Source organism: Hemitrygon akajei, unplaced genomic scaffold (genome assembly GCF_048418815.1).
Source record: "Hemitrygon akajei unplaced genomic scaffold, sHemAka1.3 Scf000118, whole genome shotgun sequence".
Lineage (NCBI taxonomy): Eukaryota > Metazoa > Chordata > Chondrichthyes > Myliobatiformes > Dasyatidae > Hemitrygon > Hemitrygon akajei.
The window spans coordinates 602,195-621,413 of NW_027332004.1; the positions used below are offsets into that span (position 1 = coordinate 602,195).

Sequence of the window (19,219 nt, forward strand, 5' to 3'; positions counted from 1 at the left end):
CCTAGCCCCGCTGTTTGAGAACTACGTCTGTGGGACATATCTATCCTGCACATTATGAACTATTCCCAGAAACGTCAGCCATTTCTGCTCTGGCGTCATCTCCACCAGCATCCTCCAATCCACCTCTCTCACGCCTCTGAAATTCCCTTTCATTCCATTGAGATACTATGCATCTTGCCTGTGCTTCTCGCTCACAATTTGCAGTAGAAATTCAATCATGTTATGATCACTGCCTTCTAATGGTTCCTTTACATTGACCTCCCTAATAAGATCTGGGTTATTACACAACACCCAATGTAAGATAGCAGTTCCCCGACTAGGCTCAACCATCAGCTGCTCTAAAAAGCCATTTCGTTTGCATTCAATACATCCCCTCTTTTGCGAACTCACGCCAATCTGACTTTCCCAATCCTCCTGCAGATTGAAGTCACCCACTACAGTTGTGTCATTAAATTTATTACATAAATGCCAAACATTCAGCAGTACCTGGGCCAGAAGTGAGGATACATGCTTTTACCAAGGAGAGAAGGTGTTTTTGAAGCTGAAAGGCCTGAAGGTAGATAAGACACCGCAGAGTTCAGAAAGAGGTAGCTGAAGAGATTGTGAAAGCATTAGAGTCATAAAACACTACAACACAGAAAAATGCCATTCGGCCAGTCTAGTCCATGCTAAAGCATTAATCTTCTGAGTTCCAACAACTTCCACCTGGACCATAGCCCTCCATATGCTTCTCATCCAGTGACCTAAACAAACTTCTCTTAAAGATTACAATCGTCCCTGCCACTTGCTCTGGCAGCTCAGTGCACACTCTCCCCGCCTCTGAATGAAGAAGCTCCCCCTTAGTTTTCTCTTCAAGTGATGAGTAATGATCTATCACAAATCACTAGATTTTGGAATGGTTCTGGTGGACCAGAAATTTGCACATGTCACTCCACAATTTAAGAAGAGAGGGGGCACAAGAAAGAAAATTATTGGACTGTTAGTCTGACGTTAGTGGTCAGGAAGATGGTAGAGTGTATTAAGAGTGTGTTTTTTGGGTACTGTAATTGGGGAAACATGATGAAGTAGGCCAAGGTCAGCCGGATTGTTTCGAGGAAATCTTGACTGACAAATCTCTTGGAATACTTTGCCGAAATAACAGGCAAGATAGATAAAGCAGAGGCAGTGTATGTTGTTTGCTCGGATTTTCAGATGATCTTCAACAAGGTACCCCATGCAAGGCTTATTGAGAAAGTAAGGAGGCACGGGATCCAAGGGCACATTGCTTTGTGCATCCAGAACTGGCTTGCTCACAGAAGACGAAGAGTGGTTGTAGACTGGTCATATTCTGCATGGAGGTCGGTGACCAGTGGTCTGCCTCAGGGATCGGTTCTGGGTCCCCTACCCTCAGTGATTTTTATAAATGACCTGGATGAGGAAGTGGAGGTATGGGTTAGTAAATTTGCTGACGACACAAAGGTTGGGTTAGGTTGCAGGGGGATATTGATAGTCTGCAAACCTGGGCTGAGAAGTGACAAATGGAGTTCAACTCAAAGAAGTGAGATGTGGTTCATTTTCTTCGGTCAAATATGATAAAATATAGTATTAATGGTAAGCCTCTTGGCAGTGTGGAGGAACAGAGGGATCTTGGGGACGGAGTACATAGGACACTCAAAGCTGCTATGTAGGTTGACTCTGTGGTTAAGAAGCCATACTGTGCATTGGCCTTAATCAACCGCAGGCTTGAGTTTAAAAGCCGGGATGTAATGTTGCAGCTATATAGGACTTTGGTCAGACCCCACTTGGAGTACTGAGCTCAGTTCTGGTCGCCAAACTACAGGAAGGATGTGGAAGCCATAGAAAGGGTGCTGAGGAGATTAACGAGGATGTTGTCTGGATAGGGGAGCATGCCTTTTGAGAACAGGTTGAGTGAACACAGTCTTTTCTCCTTGGAGTGATGGAGGATGAGAGGTGACCTGATGGAGGTGTACAAGAAAATGACAGACATTGATCGTGTGGATATTTCGAGGCTTTTTCCCAGGGCTGAAATTGCTAGCACGAGAGGGCATAGTTTGAAGATGCTTGGAAGTAGGTACAGAGGAGATGTCAGGGGTAAGTTTTTTACACAGAGAGTGGTGAGTGCTTGGAATGGGCTGCTGGGTCTTTTAAGAGACTCCTGGATAGGTACACGGAGCTGAGAAAAATCGAGAACTGTAGGTAACCCTTGGCATTTCTAGAGCAAGGACATGTTCGGCATCGCTTTGTGAGCCAAAGGGCCTGTAACGTGCTGCAGGTTTTCTATGTTTCTAAGGTGCTGCACGTGAGGCTGCTGAACAGGATCACAGCTCATGGAATTACAGGAAAGAAACTTGTACTGACAAGGGAGAAAGAGTCAGAATAATGTGGGCAATTTTGTTTGGCTGTCGGTAACTAATGCTGCTCTGTAGGGGTCAGTATTGAGACCGCATCGTTTCATGTTAAATCTGAATGATATGGATGACGGAATTGATACCTTGGTGACGAACATTGCAGTTGATACAAAGATAGGTACGGGACAGGTAGTTTAGAGCAAAGCGGGAGTCTGCAGAAGGACTTCGATAGGTCTGGAGAATGCCAGCAAAGTAGCAGTTGAAATACACTGTATGCAAGTCATGTACATTTGGTAGAAGTAATTGGCGTAGAAAAAAAATAGATGGGAGAAACTTGAAAAAATTAGAGGTGCATAAGTGCTTGTGAGTCCTTGAGCAAGAGGCGCTAAAGGTTTGCTTGCAGATTGAGTTGATTAAGGATGACAACTGCAATGTTAGCAATATAAGAGCAAGGATGCGATACTATAGCTTTATAACGCATTGGGCAGATCACTGTTGGTGTATGGTGAGCAGATTCCGACCTGTACTTCCGACTTATTATCTGAGCAAAAGATGTGCTCATATTGGAGTGGGTCCAGAGAAGTTTCAAAGAATGATTCCAGGAAGACCAAGAGTGGATGACCTGGATGAGGAAGTACGTGAGAAGGGATTCACTCAGTCCACCAACCTACAGAAATTTATCAATCTCCACTGCTGCTGATTTCCACACACAAATAAATCAAAAGGGATTTCCCCAATCAAATCGATAATTAATCGATCAATAGCCCCCAAACAACACGGCACAGCCGGACACATAACAGGGGACTTTACATCTCAGAACACTGGATTCAGCGCATCCCCACAGGTGACATCACACAGAACCCCCTCGTGCCTGACGTCACGCATGGGTTTCCCACACCGGGATCTGCCCTTACGTGCACAGCGTCTTGCGTCATCCATGCGCTGGTGAGCTCGGGCTTTATCAGTTTAATAGCTGGGCTAATAATCGCGTGACCAGCCCTCCCCCACCGCTGTCAAGAGGATCTGCGCTATTCCCATTGGTGCAAAGTGATGACAATCACTTGTTACCACCAGTCGCAGAGGTGGACAAGTCCAGAGGGCGTTACCCCCGCTGAGTTCGCCTCCCGCTCTGGCTTCAAACTCCACATCACAGCGGAGTAAATGTCCGGTTTTGATTTATTTCCATTTCCCTCCAGGGGAAGTTGGGGCTTTTGTGAAGAGTCTTCTGCGGCCGGAGTCTGATGTGTCGCCGAGAGGTAGGAGGAGACTGCTCGGCCCATCGGTTTGATGCCGGTTCCCCGGGGAGGGAGAGGAGGGTTTTTATTGAAAGGAAAAAGATGGTGTGAGAGGATGTTTGTCCCGGTGGAAATCTGTGGAAATGTCTGAGCCCACGATGGTGGTGAGCAGAGGGATTCACATTGGGGGGGAAACACCGGTAGACGGTTGACCTGCAAGAGGGGCCAATGACAGGGGTAGGAGGTGAGTGTTTGGGGCAACACAGGGCTGCGGAAGATGGACATTCTTCTCACAGAGGAGTAACAAAGTGGTTAGAGTATTTGTTCCAGAGACTGCAATGAAGTTTCAATAGACTGATCCCTGAAATGGTTGGGTCATCATATAAAGAAAGATCAAATGTGATAACCCTTTCATTCAGAGAATCGAGGACTGAGAGGTGAACACATTGAAATGCACATCATTACCAGTTGAACCAGGGATCCCAGTCTCTGAAAAAGGGGGTGGATGCCTATATTTTATAATAAAACCCCTATTGTTTTACCTTTACCTCCTCTCCCAGTTTTACGCTTGCCTGCTTAAGATTCAGCCCAAAGCAACAGTTAGTAATTCATTCTTTTTGGCTTTTCCTAATGCCTCAGGGGTTGGCGCTTCCAGAATTTTTTTAAATGTCCACTGCTGCTGATTTCCACGCACAAATAAATCAAAAGGGATTTCCCCAATCAAATCGATAATTCATCCCTAATAACCCCTAAATTTGTTCATATCCCAGACTTCGGCCCCAAATTTGTTACGAACCATAATGCTTTAGAAACAAGCCAGCAGCATTGGTCTGGTTTTGATGTTAAATCTATCTTTATTAGAATCTACTTCTAATATTGCAACTTAAAGAAGATAAACAGAAGTTAACAGTGTTAAGTTTATAAATGTGTGTAAATGTAACTCCGAAACTATTGAGTTTGGGGGAAACAAGGCTTGGAGTCTTGAGATGGTAAAGTATGAAAGTTCAGTTCAACTACAGAATAGGCGATAAGAGAGAGAGATTTGTAATCCAGTGTAAATGGTGAGAGAACGCAAATATGTAGAATTCCACAGGTTTCACGGTGGTAAAACGAGAGAACAGTCGCTGTAGATTTTATCCGTCATCATTCCAAATCCACATACAAATTATCACTGAAAGTGACTTGTCACAAGGTGTATCGTCTTCAAGTGAACTACCACACCACAGCCAGGCAAGGGTTAACACATCAGTGGTCTCCACAGGATGCGCCAAATCAGATCCACTCCTATGGATCAAACAAGGTGACAACCACACATTCGATGTATGGTGAATCGATAATTAACCCACCTTATGGGCATAGGAAAGTTCCAAACAGTGACCCTTGGCCACTAGTTCCCTGGTTTCGATCCTTCAGTTTTTCCTCCTTCATCTCCGTCTGACTCTGAGTGTCTGTGTCCTCGGTTAAAACTAAACAAGCTGCGAGCGATGTAAACAAGCTGCAAGTCAGACTGATTTGACTTCTTAATCGCTCTCTCTTAAAATGACAGTCCACAGCAAATGAAACCCAGGGATTCATAACAACGGCCAGTCCCCACTGTGAACTGACTGGTGAACCAGTAGTTGTGATGACTGAGTGAATCCCTTCCCACATTCTGAGCAGGTGAATGGCCTCTCCCCAGTGTGAACTCGCTGGTGACACTGTAGGTGGGATGACTGAGTGAATCCCTTCCCACAGACTGAGCAGGTGAATGGCTTCTCCCCAGTGTGAACTCGCTGATGTCTCAGTAGGTGGGTTGACCGAGTGAATCCCTTCCCACAGTCTGAGCAGGTGAATGGCTTCTCCCCAGTGTGAACTCGCTGGTGTCTCTGTAGGTAGGATGACAGTATGAATCCCTTCCCACAGTCTGAGCAGGTGAATGGCTTCTCCCCAATGTGAACTCGCTGATGACTCAGTAGGGTGGATGACTGAGTGAATCTCATCCCACATTCTGAGCAGGTGAACGGCTTCTCCCCAGTGTGAACTCGCTGATGACTCTGGAGGGTGGATGACCAAGTGAATCCCTTCCCACATTCTGAGCAGGTTAATGGCTTCTCCCCAGTGTGAACTCGCTGGTGACTCTGTAGGTGGGATGACTGAGTGAATCCCTTCCCACATTCTGAGCAGGTGAATGGCTTCTCCCCAGTGTGAACTCGCTGATGTCTCAGTAGGTGGGTTGACCGAGTGAATCCCTTCCCACAGTCTGAGCAGGTGAATGGCTTCTCCCCAGTGTGAACTCGCTGGTGTCTCTGTAGGTAGGATGAAAGTATGAATCCCTTCCCACATTCTGAGCAGGTGAAAGGCTTCTCCCCAGTGTGAACTCGTGGATGACTCTGGAGGGTGGATGACTGAGTGAATCCCTTCGCACAGTCTGAGCAGGTGAATGGCTTCTCCCCAGTGTGAACTCGCTGATGACTCAGTAGGTTGGATGACTGAGTGAATCCCTTCCCACAGACTGAGCAGGTGAATGGCTTCTCCCCAGTGTGAACTCGCTGGTGAGCCATTAGGTCAGATGACTGAGAGAATCCCTTCCCACATTCTGAGCAGGTGAATGGCCTCTCCCCAGTGTGAACTCGCTGGTGACTCTGCAGGTGGGATGACTGAGTGAATCCCTTCCCACAGACTGAGCAGGTGAATGGCTTCTCCCCAGTGTGAACGCGCTGATGTCTCAGTAGGTGGGTTGACCGAGTGAATCCCTTCCCACAGTCTGAGCAGGTGAATGGCTTCTCCCCAGTGTGAACTCGCTGATGACTCAGTAGGGTGGATGACTGAGTGAATCTCATCCCACATTCTGAGCAGGTGAATCGCTTCTCCCCAGTGTGAACGCGCTGATGTCTCAGTAGGTGGGTTGACCGAGTGAATCCCTTCCCACAGTCTGAGCAGGTGAATGGCTTCTCCCCAGTGTGAACTCGCTGGTGAGCCATTAGGTCAGATGACTGTGTGAATCCTTTCCCACAAATTCAGCAGATGACCAGCCTCTGCCCAGTGTGGTGTGAACTGACTGGTGTGTCCACAGGTGGGAAGACCGACTGAACCCCTTCTCACACACAGAACAGATGAATGGCCTTGCCCAGTGTGAACTTGCTGATGTACCTTCAGTTGAAATGACCGAGTGAATCCATTCCCACTGTCTGAGCAGGTGAACAGCCTTTCTCCTGTGTAAAACGCCGGGCTTGCTAGTTGCTCAGATGACCGAATGAATCCCTCCCCACAGTCTGAGCAGGAAGAATGGCCATTTGGATCCCTTGCTCCACTTCTTAAATATCTAGACAGAGACAACAAAACTGGCGTGTCGTGTTTGAGATTCCTGGAGACAAATTCCTTCCCGTTTTTAACCTGTAAAAGATTTACAAAATCCATCAATGGGTGTAGGACAACATTTCAGATGAGATTACTTGAGTTGCCAAGTTTTGATTTGGTATCACACTGTTACAGTGAGGTTAAACCCAAGTTGGAAGAGAAATCATCTCCTGACTGGGCAGAGTGCTGGTATCTGGAATGACCATCAATTCCCATATGCGTTTCAAGTTCCAACTCCTTAAAGTGCAGGGTTACAAGCTGCAGCTGGATGTACATCTTGTAAGTGAGGGCATCAGGGACACTACAGGTCTCCCCATCTTCCCTCCAATACCCACTCTAATTTGTAATAATCAGTGTGTACATAAGTCTTGCACTGTGCATTTTTTTTACCCAGTGACAAGATGTGCACAGTGAATTTTTTATAGAGAGGTATTTTTTTTCACAGCTAGCAAATCACTGTCAATAGGAACTTTGATCTCCTCTGGGTTTGATCCAGTTCATCTGCACTCTCACACAACCTATGTAGCAGGCCTGGAATGGGTAATGGAGGATTTTCTCACCAAAGATTTTGCATATTGTCCATATGTGGTTTGCTTGCGAATTTACGCTTTAAAAAGTCAGATTTCCAAATATCACTCCACTTCTTTGCACTTGTAAATTCTCCAGCAACTTTTGCAACACCACAATACACACAGGGGACTCAAGTATCACCAGCTTCTGTATTCTACATAAATATTTCCCCTGAACCCTCCCCCACTCAATGACTGACAGTGGTGAACTCAGTTTATATATTCCCCTGAAGCTCCCCCAATTCTCCAGCAATGTTTGCATCGCCACAATACACACATCAGACAAAGACTGACAGTGGTGAACTCAGTGATGGCAATGCCACTGAATATGAAGGGAAGGGCAGTAGTCTGTCTCACTGGAGTCTGGCACATATGTAATGTGAAAGCTACTTGCTGCCCAGGGCAAAGATGTTTGATATCATCATGTACCCAGACAGAATGGGACAAAACATGCTCTCACGGGTAGAAAAGTCCAGAGCAAGAGGAGGTAGAACAAACAACAGACACAAAATGCTGGAGGAACTCAGCAGGCCAGGCAGCATCTACGGAAAAGAGTACTAATGCTGAATTTCGCTGGCATTTTGTGTGTGAGTTGCTTGGATTTCCAGCATCTTCAGATTTTCCCTTATTAGTGATTGGAGGTAGAACAAAGGTGATTTTCTCAACTGCTGATGTAAAAGATTTTGTTCCCTTTCTCCGAGTTCCTAATCCTTGCATTTAGATAGCTGGAGCTCAGCTCTGTCTGAGAGATCCATCGGTTCCCATTCCCTCATCAGCCGGAAGCTCCCCGGGGCCCGTGTACGGATCGTGGGGCTGAGAGAGAGGGACGAGAGAGGGACGAGAGCAGGACAGCCCTGGGATTGTTGGCCATGGTGTCCGGATTTCACAGGAATTGTCGCGAAGTCAGTGTTTAATATAAAAAAAACGGAGAATCGCTCTTACCTGCACCCGACATTTTCAAGGCCTTCAGTGTACTGCGCGCATCGTGAAACTCAGGGACGTCCTCAGCCTGACGCCTGCGCATTTCATCGGCGCTTCAGCACCGGCGAGATTCTTAACGCATGGCCCTATGGGTAATCACGGTGCCATTAAACATTTCTGCAAGCTTTCCTTCAACATTTCTTCAATGTCCATACCTCATTTTTTTAATAGAAAAACTCTGCAGCTGTTTTAACGCAGAAAGCGGCTCCCATAAGCAATATACTCAATACCAACGTGTATCTAACGCCAAACTAAAATGCAGATATAAAACACAGGAGATTCTGCAGTTGCTGGAAATACAGAGACACACGCACACAAAATGCTGGAGGAACTCTGCAATTCAGAGAGCAACTAAGCGGCGGAGTACACAGTCTAGGCATGCTGAAGGGGCTCGGCCTAAACGTTGTCTATTTATTCCTCTCTCCACAATTGCTGCCTGAAATTAACCTTTTTTTTCCCGGTCAACCAGTTTCCAAATGTTTCTGATCTTTCTTTTGTAGCCATATCCTGCTGGTTTGATTCCTCCTCCTGGTAAACTCTGGACCCCATCTCTCTCTGGAGCCCCAAAGCCCTGACTCAGGCTGGCAACTTTTTGGTTTTTGACTCTGCACCATCGAAGATTCACTCGCTAGTCTGCTGTCAGACTTTAGAGGTGCATTGTGTTACGAGACCGCAGGTTTGCTTACTGTGAGTGTCGCTTTAAGTGCCTGAGTGAGGCGGGACTGTGATGTCAGACACAAGGAGAGAGAGAGAGAGAATGTCAAAACCATAGTGAGCTCATTGTCTTATTCACCCTGGAGAAAATCATGCAGGTGTATAAGATGATGAGAGTCATTGGTCTTGTGGATTGCCAGAGGCTTTTCCCCCAGGGCTGAAACAGCTAACACGAGGGGGAATAGGGTTAACCTGCTTGGAAGTAGGTACAGAGGAGATGTCAGAGCCAAGTTTTTTAAGCAAAGAGTGGTGTGTGTGTGGAATGCACTGCCAGCGACGGTGGTAGAGGCAGATACAATAGGGTCTTTTAAGAGACTCTTAGTTAGGTACATGGTGCTTAGGAAAATAGGTGGCTATGTGGCAGGGTAAAAAATAGGTGGCTATGTGGCAGGGTAAAAAATAGGTGGCTATGTGGCAGGGTAAAAAATAGGTGGCTATGTGGCAGGGTAATTCTAAGCAGTTTCTAGAGTAAGCTACGTGGTCGGCACAGCAATGTGGGACAAAGCATCTGTAATATGTTGTGCATTTATATGTTCCCATGAAATTCACGGGAAATCTCCTATCCCACAGAGTGGTGACTAGTTGCAACCTGCAATCTCAGGGTGAGTGAAAGGGGAACGGCAGGAGTAGATTTTGATATACTGATATGGAACAGAAACATGGGCAGGAGCCAGATGGGGTGAGTGGCCTTTCTAGTTTGCATTGTGAGTGTGGTAGAGACAGTAAGTACCTGACACACGGGATTTGATACAGACTGATTTATCTTTCACAGATCCACAATATTAAACACCAGTCTAGTTTAAGGCTAACTTCAGCAGAACAGACTCCTCCAATGCTCAGTGACCAGGGTTCAGTCCTGGGTGCGATGAGCAGCCGCAAGAACTGCAGAGTCTGACAGTAACAGTCCCTCATGAACCTGCAGCTGCCTTCAGTCACCATGATGGCTAAACTTTTAACACAGAGATGATTTGAACTTCCTCCCTGATGTAGGAGCGCTCAGACTGAAGATGTAGGGGAGAAGAAAAAAAAAGAGATAATAAAGTTGTTTAGGGATAAACAGAGAGGAAGAGGTGGAAAGTTTCTTGAATGCATCTGTTTTAATGCTAGGAGCATTGTAAGAAAGGAGGATGAGCTTAGAGTATGGATTGATAACTGGAAATATGATGTTGTATCTATTAGTGAAACATGGTTGCAGGAGGGGTGTGATTGGCAACTAAATATTCCTGGATTTCGTTGCTTCTGGTGTGATAGAATCAGAAGGGCAAGAGGGGGAGGTATTGCAATGCTTGTCCGAGAAAATATTAGAGCGGTGCTTTGACAGGATAGATTACAGGGCTAATTTAGGGAGCCTATTTGGGTGGAATTGAGGAATGGGGAAGGTATAGTAACACTTATAGGGGTGTATTATAAACCACCTAATTGGGAGCGATAATAGGAGGAGCAAATTTGTATGGAGATACCCAATATTTGTAGTAAGCACAAGGTTGTGATTGTGGGAGATTCTAATTTTCCACACATAGAAACATAGAAAATAGGTGCAGGAGTAGGCCATTCGGTCCTTCAAGCCTGCACCGCCATTCAGTATGATCATGGCTGATCATCCAACTCAGAACCTTGTACCTGCTTTCTCTCCATACCCCCGATCCTTTTAGCCACAAGGGCCATATCTAACTCCCTCTTAAATATAGCCAATGAACCGCCCTCAACTGTTTCCTGTGGCAGAGAATTCCACAGATTCACCACTCTCTGTGTGAAGAACTTTTTCCTCATCTTGGTCCTAAAAGTCTTCCCCTTTATCCTTAAATTGTGACCCATCGTTCTGGACTTCCCCAACAACGGAAACAAATCCATGCTGACTTTTTTCGATGATTTCACCTCTTTCCAAATGTGCTGTTATCACATCTTTGATAACCGACTCAAGCATTTTCCCCACCACTGACGTCAGACTAACTGGTCTATAATTCCCCGGTTTTTCTCTCCCTCCTTTTTTAAAAAGTGGGGTTACATTAGCCACCCTCCAATCCTCAGGAACTAATCCAGAATCTAAGGAGTTTTGAAAAATTATCACTAATGAATCCACTATTTCTTGGGCTACTCTGGGATGCAGACCATCTGGCCCTGGGAATTTATCTGCCTTTAATCCCTTCAATTTACCTAACACCACTTCCCTACTAACATGTATTTCCCTCAGTTCCTCCATCTCACTAGACCCTCGGTCCCTTACTATTTCCGGAGGATTATTTATGTCCTCCTTAGTGAAGACAGAACCAAAGTAGTTATTCAATTGGTCTGTCATGTCTTTGTTCCCTATGATCAATTCACCTGTTTCTGACTGTAAAGGTCCTTACATTTGTCTTGACCAATCTTTTTCTTTTCACATATCTGTAAAAGCTTTTACAGTCAGTTTTTATGTTCCCTGCCAGCTTTCTCTCATAACCTTTTTTCCCTTTCCTAATTAAGCCCTTTGCTGGTCTCTGAATTTCTCCCAGTCCTCAGGTATGCCACTTTTTCTGGCTAATTTATGTTTCTTCTTTGGACTTGATACTATCCCTAATTTCCCTTGTCAGCCACGGGTCCACTACCTTCCCTGGTCTATTCTTTTGCCAAACTGGGACGAACAATTGTTGTAGTTCATCCATGCGATCTTTAAATGCTTGCCATTGCATATCCACCGTCAACCCTTTGAGTATCATTTGCCAGACTATCTTAGCTAATTCACATCTCATACCTTCAAAGTTAACCTTCTTTAAGTTCAGAACTTTTGTTTCTGAATTAACTATGTCACTCTCCATCTTAATGAAGAATTCCACAATATTATGGTCACTCTTACCCAAGGGGCCTCGCACGACAAAATTTCCTTCCTCGTTGCTCAATACCTAATGTAGAATGGCCTGCTCTCTAGTTGGTTCCTCAACATTCATATGCAATAAAACAGATTATTATCTGAATGGCCGATTAGGAAAAGGGGAGGTGCAACGAGACCTGGGTGTCATTGTACACCAGTCATTGAAAGTGGGCATGCAGGTACAGCAAGCGGTGAAAAAGGCAAATGGTATGTTGGCATTCATAGCAAGAGGATTCAAGTATAGGAACAGGGAGGTTTTACTGCTGTTGTACATTGCCGGAGTACTGTGTGCAGTTTTGGTCCCCTAATCTGAGGAAAGACATTCTTGCCATAGAGGGAGTACAAAGAAGGTTCACCAGATTGATTCCTGGGATGGCAGGACTTTCATATGACAAAAGACTGGATCGACTAGGCTTATACTCACTGGAATTTAGAAGATTGAGGGGGGGATCTTATTGAAACGTATACAATTCTAAAGGGTTTGGACAGGCTAGATGCAGGAAGATTGTTTCCGATGTTGGGGGAGTCCAGAACGAGGGGTCACAGTTTAAGGATAAAGGGGAAGACTTTTAGGACCGAGATGAGGAAAAACTTCTTCACACTGTGAGTGGAGAATCTGTGGAATTCTCTGCCACAGGTAACAGTTGAGGCCAGTTCATTGGCTATATTTAAGAGGGAGTTAGATATGGCCCTTGTGGCTAAAGGGATTGGGGGTATGGAGAGAAAGCAGGTACAGGGTTCAGAGTTGGATGATCAGCTATGATCATACTGAATGGCGGTGCAGGCTTGAATGACCGAATGGCCTACTCCTGCCCCTATTTTCTATGTTTCTATAAACGGTCAACCGTTTAAATATCATTTGCCAGTCTGTCTTAGCTAATTCACGTCTCATATCTTCAAAGTTGCCCTTCTTTAAGTTCAGAACATTTGGTTCTGAATTAACTATGTCACTCTCCATCTTAATGAAGAATTCCACCATATTATGGTCACTCTTACACAAGGGGCCTCGCATGACAAGATTGCTAATTAACCCTTCCTCATTGCTCAATACCCAGTCTAGAATGGCCTGCTCTCTAGTTGGTTCCTCGACATGTTGGTTCAGAAAACCATCCCTCACACAATCTAAGAAATCCTCTTCCTCAGCACCCTTACCAATTTGGTTCACCCAATCTATATGTAGATTGAAGTCACCCATTATAACTGCTGTTCCTTTTTTGCAGGCATTTCTAATTTCCTATTTAATGCCATCCCCATCTTCACTACTACTGTTTGTTAGGTGGCCTGTACACAAATCCCACCAGCGTTTTCTGCTGCTTAGTGTTACGCAGCTCTACCCATATCGATTGCACATCCTCCAGGCTAATGTCCTTCCTTTCTATTACGTTAATCTCTTCTCTAAGCAGCAACGCTACCCCACCTCCTTTTCTTTCCTGTCTATCCCTCCTGAATATTGAATATCCCTGGATGTTGAGCTCCTACCCCTGGTCACCCTGGAGCCATGTCTCTGTGATCCCAACTATATCATATTCATTAATAACTATCTGCACATTCAATTCATCCACCTTATTACGAATGTTCCTTGCATTGACACACAAAGCCTTCAGGCTTGTTTTTACAACACTCTTAGCCCTTATACAATTATGTTGAAAAGTGGCCCTTTTTGATTTTTGCCCTGGATTTGACTGCCTGCCACTTTTACTTTTCACCTTACTACTTTTTGCTTCTACTCTCATTTTGCACCCCTCTGTCTCTCTGCACTTGTTCCTATCCCCCTGCCACATTAGTTTCAATCCTCCTGAACAACAGTAGCAAACGCTCCCCCTAGGATTAGGAGGAGGGACAGCCCTCAGTGATTCCTGTGTATGCACCCTGGAAGCCTCAAGAAATGATAATGATCATGAATCAGGCCCCAGATAGAAAAGAAAAATCAGCACAGTTTGCTCAGTGTGTCCACAGTACTACACAAATGTTTAATGTGACTCCGCAAGATTTATTCAGTCTCTGCTGCATGATTCTCTCAGCTGATGAGGGGTGGAAATTGAAGGCAGAATTGAGATACCAAACCTATCAGCAGTCACAGGAGGGAAAACATAATGAGAATGAACAGATGGACCAGATCATTCAAGCTTTGGAAAGGGCTCTCCAGCAACCTGTAAACATCACTAAAGTACCTGAATGCAAACCTAAGCCTGGGGAATCGGGACCAGACTATTGAGAGCGATTTGTGGCCTGCTACGGCATCTTCGCAGGAGACCAAGCATTTAATGATGGGAATCTGTCCCCCCCAGTTCAATGCCCTACTGCTCCAATGCTTACCAACTAAGTTAGCCAACATGATTAAAACAAATAATATGGATTGGACTGACAATGACCGAAATCAAATGTGACGAGCTTTGACATATCATTAGGACCCAACCTTCGAATCTCGATCAACCCCGAAGGGAACTAATATTAAAGGTGAATATGCTCAGTGGGAAGAAGGACGCGAGCGGGCTATATCTGAGGAACAGAAATGGGAGAAAAAACCTAGCACGGGACAGGTAGGGACAACAACCCGTTTAGAAACTGACAAGAAGATGCTTCCAACCATGAGTGCCAACCCTCAGGAAGAGCCCAATGTAATATTGCAAGTTGCTGGAAATCCAGCTCCGTTTATGATTGATATGAGGCAACCACAACCACTCTCGATCAGGAAATAGTATCGGAAAAGGGATTCCAGCTATCAGATGCTACAATCACTTTGTCTGGGTTCGAAGGCATGGAATGTACGTATTCACGTACCCAGCCACTGCAGGTGGAATTCCAGGGGAACCAGTGTGAGGTTTCATTTTCAGTCACCACCAGACCGGGGGTGTAATCCAGCAGGGAGAGACTTGCTCTGTCTGTTGGAAGTCGAGATTCTTTGCACAGACAATGCAGTCACCCTTGACAGGTGAACAACAGACATCTTCCCCAGTTTCCGACCCCCAAGTGGAGGGCACTTAATTTGGACTCCACTCCTTCTGCCAGCAGCCGACCCTCATGTGACTCTGTGCTTTGACCCTACGGGGTGCGCCACTGAGGAAAGTCAATATTATGCACCCCTCGACGGACAGAAGTTCCCAGTCACGGTGATTAGACAGGTTAAAGGAAGAGACGGTATTGCATTACTGGCCGAATTTCCAGATTTCCTTTGGCGACAGACAGAACTGGTAGTTCCCCATACCACCATTAGGGTTTGCACTGGGTTCAAGCCAAAGAGCCCAGGGTTCCTGGCCTACACCCTAACGAAACAAGCCTCCAGCACCGAGGGAGACTGGCAAGACTTTGCCGTGGGTCTAGTCTAATACGGGAAGGAGTCTGAGGTGAAGACGGGATATCTGGTAAGACAACCTTTTAATAGTGTCCAATCCCAAGATGCTGTATCCCATCTCTGTGTAATTTCAGGCCAAGAAATCTGTCGCACCAACTGTCCCCGTCTGGATCACCATGAAAGAAGGACAGACTCTCCCATCCATTTAGCAATATCCCCTCAATCCCGAGGCAACGTTTTATGAGGAAGGAAGCTCCTTTGTGGATCCAGCAGGAAAACAATGTTCTGACTATGCAATAGTGATGGACAGTGAAGTAATTGAACAGGCATCTTTTGAAGCAGCTGTCTCCACCCAGAAGGCTGAGCTGTTTGTTCTGACTCGTGCCTGTATCCCAGCAACAGACTAAAGTGGGAACGTTCACACAGACTCCCGTTATGCATTTGGAATTGTACATGACTACAGGGCTCTCTGGGAACGTGGGGATTCCTGACTTCCTCTGGCCACCCCATTAGTAATGCCACCTTTGTAAACAACTTACTCACCGCTCTACAGCTACCTCGAGTTTTGTTCTTCTCAGGGGGACGCCTCTGTGGAGGAGTGAAAACTGTGGTCCCAGATGGGGGTGACAGAAAGACCCCGAACTAGGTTTTTGGATCACCCAGCGGGACAGGTTTGTGTTCCTACACAGTTTTTACCAATATTGGCTGATTATATACATAATTGTACACACCTGGGAAAGGAGGGAATGGTTGGTAACCTGTACCCTGCACATCGGGTATGACTCCCTTGCCAGGTGGACCTTTTTGTGTCTACAAGTTGATTTTATTGAATTGCCTAGAGTACATTGCTATAGATACTGCTTAGATATTATAGATGTGTTTAGTAGATGGGTTGAAGCTGTTCCAACTACCAATAATACTGTTATGACTGTTGTGAAGGTATTATTATGGGAAATACTTCCCGGGTACGGCCTGGCAGAGATGCTGAGCTCTGACAATGACCCACACTTCGTGATGAAAGTAAACAAAGGCGTACGTAATGAACTAGCTATCAAGCAACAATTCCACTGTGTACACCACCCACGGGCCGCTGGCACAGTGGAGAGAGCCAATGGCACTCTGAAGAGTAAACTGGCCAAACTAACAGTGGAGACTGGACTCGGTTGAAGGTCCTACCATCACCCAGTTCCATATGAGGGTTACCCCACAGGGGAAAACAGGTTTGTCATCAGCTGAAATCATTTATGGATGGCCCATGATGACACCCTGGGGACTAAGACCTTGTGTACCATTGCTCCCAGAATGTCTACCAGCAAAATTGGATATTCATACCCGAGGGGAAGACATGGGGACATATATATGCCAACTAACCAAAATTTTCCAAGCATACATTCACAGGTACGACAGGCTTACAAGGAAGAGAACTACTCTGCAGAGAGGGGTGACTATCCCACCATGGAACCTGGGATATTTTTTTCCTGACAAACAACTGGGATTGAGGGAATCTTGGACCTCGGTGGAGAGGACCATATTAGGTGTTGCCGACCACTCACATGGGTGTGAAACCGAAGGGGCAATCTCGGTGGATACATCAATTAGGTGCCAAACATGTTACTGAAGGAACTGAGTAGAAGGTCTCTCTCGGACTAATGGAAAATGTATTGGTTGTTAGTGGTGTTCATGTTTATGTCTTTGAGAGGGCTCACCCCAGCATCCGGGGGCCCCCATGTTAACACATTTCTGTCTTTCTGTCACACCTATGCCAAACAGGTAGAACTAGGGGCCTGCTGGGTTTGTGCTGAAATTCCACAGCATGGTAAAACTATGCTTCCAATGTCAGTAATCCTGCTCAACCAGAGTGAGGAACTCTCAGCCTGGGCTTTCTCAAATAACATCCGGGGAAGTGAGATGAGGACCTGTGGTCCAGTCAGAGATGACTGTGGCTGTCAGTGTTTTGAGGAATGGTGTCTCAGGCCCCCACCAAACGGAACTTCCAATACTGGGAAACATGCATCCTGGCCATACTTGCAGGTGCCCAGCAGCCGAGAGGAACAACTGAGACTGATTGATTTTGGATGATTACTTTTCTCTCCTATGGAGTAGCCGGGAATTTATGAGAGATAATCAATTTGGATACAGCACTTGAGGAGCTGGCCACAATACTGCAGGGGCCCTGACAGAAACACAGGCCCAAGTAACAGAAATATCCACTGAAATTATTGCAATATGACAAACAGTCCTACAGAATTGTATGGCTTTAGATTTTATCCTAGCTGAGAAAGGGGGAACCTGTGCTATTATTGACACAGAATGTTGAACCTATATCCCTGATGAATCTGCTAACATTACATCCCTCTCCGAGCACACTGCAACGGAGATTGACAGCATCAAGAAAGTAGGGCAGGATTTACACGGGTTCACCGAAGGATCGAAACGGTGATCTTGAAGGCCTGTTTGGTAATATGTGGGGCATGATACTGCATTATGGCCTAATAGTTGTACATATCTTTGTTATAATTACTGTTGTACACCGTCATTACCCACTGAGAAGTCAAAGCTGTACTCAGTTGCTTTCTCTGTAAAAAGTTACTGCTTTGTTGATCATGTAATGATCTAAAAGATGGAATGATAAAGTATGTAAAAGGGTTAACACTTCATTAAACAATAGCAGCCTGTTTTTCTGAAAGAAACTGCTGATGATCAACAGATGTGCTAAGCCATGCTGAGCCATGTTTCTTCTTGAGGGTAGCTAGCTAGGGTTTCAGGATGCTTATCTCCATGTGCACTCATGCGAAGAGATAGGACAGCTTCAGTCTGTTCTGTGTCTGGAAGCCATTATGACTGTTCTGTAACTTGTCTATAGGGGCGGGTCATGTAGTAAATATCTTTGGCTCCAGCCTGTGTTGCGTGGGGAGTATCTGGATGGATATATCTGTGGTGTAAGGGGAATTGTTAGTCAGTTAGTGGATTGGGTGGGGACAGTCATCGACTGTGCCTGTCTGAGTGACCAACTGAGTAAGCCTCAGGTGCTTGGAACAAAGCATTTGTACTTATACGGTCTCTGAGTGACTCTCTCCGAATTCAACTTCCACAGAATAGGAGTGGTTTTAAAGGGCTGGAAGCTGGAAGCCCATTACCAGACCTGGAGTGATTGCAACTGGGTCTGACAGAGGCATAAATGGTTCTTCTGGGCACATTCAGTCTCGCTCCAACTATATCCCACCTTCCCTTATACAGGTATGTAATGTCTAAAATATTAGAGTTTGAGTAAATGAGACTCACCAAACTTTCTCCTGACTGAATAAATGGAATCTCCGAGTCTCTTGAGGCAGAGCTGTTCTCTCCAGTTAATGCTTTCAGTCCTCAGGCTGGTTCACTTGTTGCTGTTCCCTCGTCTTCAGCTGTGGTTTGCTTCTAGTTGGGCTTTTTCTTCCAATAAACCTCTCACCGCAGGTCTAACTTTAACCAGAGAGATAATGAAGCACAATAACAATAAAAAGGAGAACCAAACATTTCTGGTTAATGTTACTAAGAACAAAACGTTGAAGGCTGATATAATGATCTCAGTAAACATTTTTTTATTGTCATTCACACATCACAAAATGATATGGGATAAGGAGGAGCATCATTCAGTCAGGAACAGAATTAGATGATTCGATCCATCTGGTCTGCCCCACCATTTAACCACAGCTGATTTTCATTCCAACACCATATTCCTGCCTTCCTCCTGTAACCCTGAGCTACTCAGCAATCAGGAATATGTTAATCGCTGTCATAAATATACCCAAATGGCAGCTTCAACCAGCCTCTGTGGCAACAAATTCCACAGATCAGACATCTTCTGGCCAAAAAATTCTTCTCCTCTCAGTTTTAAAGGGAAGCTTCTTTATTCCGAGACT

The 19,219-nt window shown here is 45.4% G+C and overlaps 2 protein-coding genes across 2 annotated transcripts in view; one reads left to right on the plus strand and one right to left on the minus strand.

Moving 5' to 3' along the window:
* LOC140723550 (uncharacterized) overlaps positions 1 to 19,219 on the plus strand; it is a 448,657-nt gene that overhangs the window by 387,449 nt on the left and 41,989 nt on the right. The gene's annotated exons all lie outside the window — the stretch shown is intronic.
* LOC140723543 (uncharacterized) lies at positions 4,499 to 6,677 on the minus strand. Its single transcript, XM_073038118.1, has one exon. It carries the CDS (start codon positions 6,541 to 6,543, stop codon positions 5,155 to 5,157), a length of 1,389 nt encoding a protein of 462 aa, XP_072894219.1. The 5' UTR covers positions 6,544 to 6,677; the 3' UTR covers positions 4,499 to 5,154.

What these genes read in the sequence shown, in the direction of transcription:
- LOC140723543 (XM_073038118.1), bottom strand. Translation starts at nt 6,543, where the DNA reads ATGGCTCACCAGCGAGTTCACACTGGGGAGAAGCCATTCACCTGCTCA.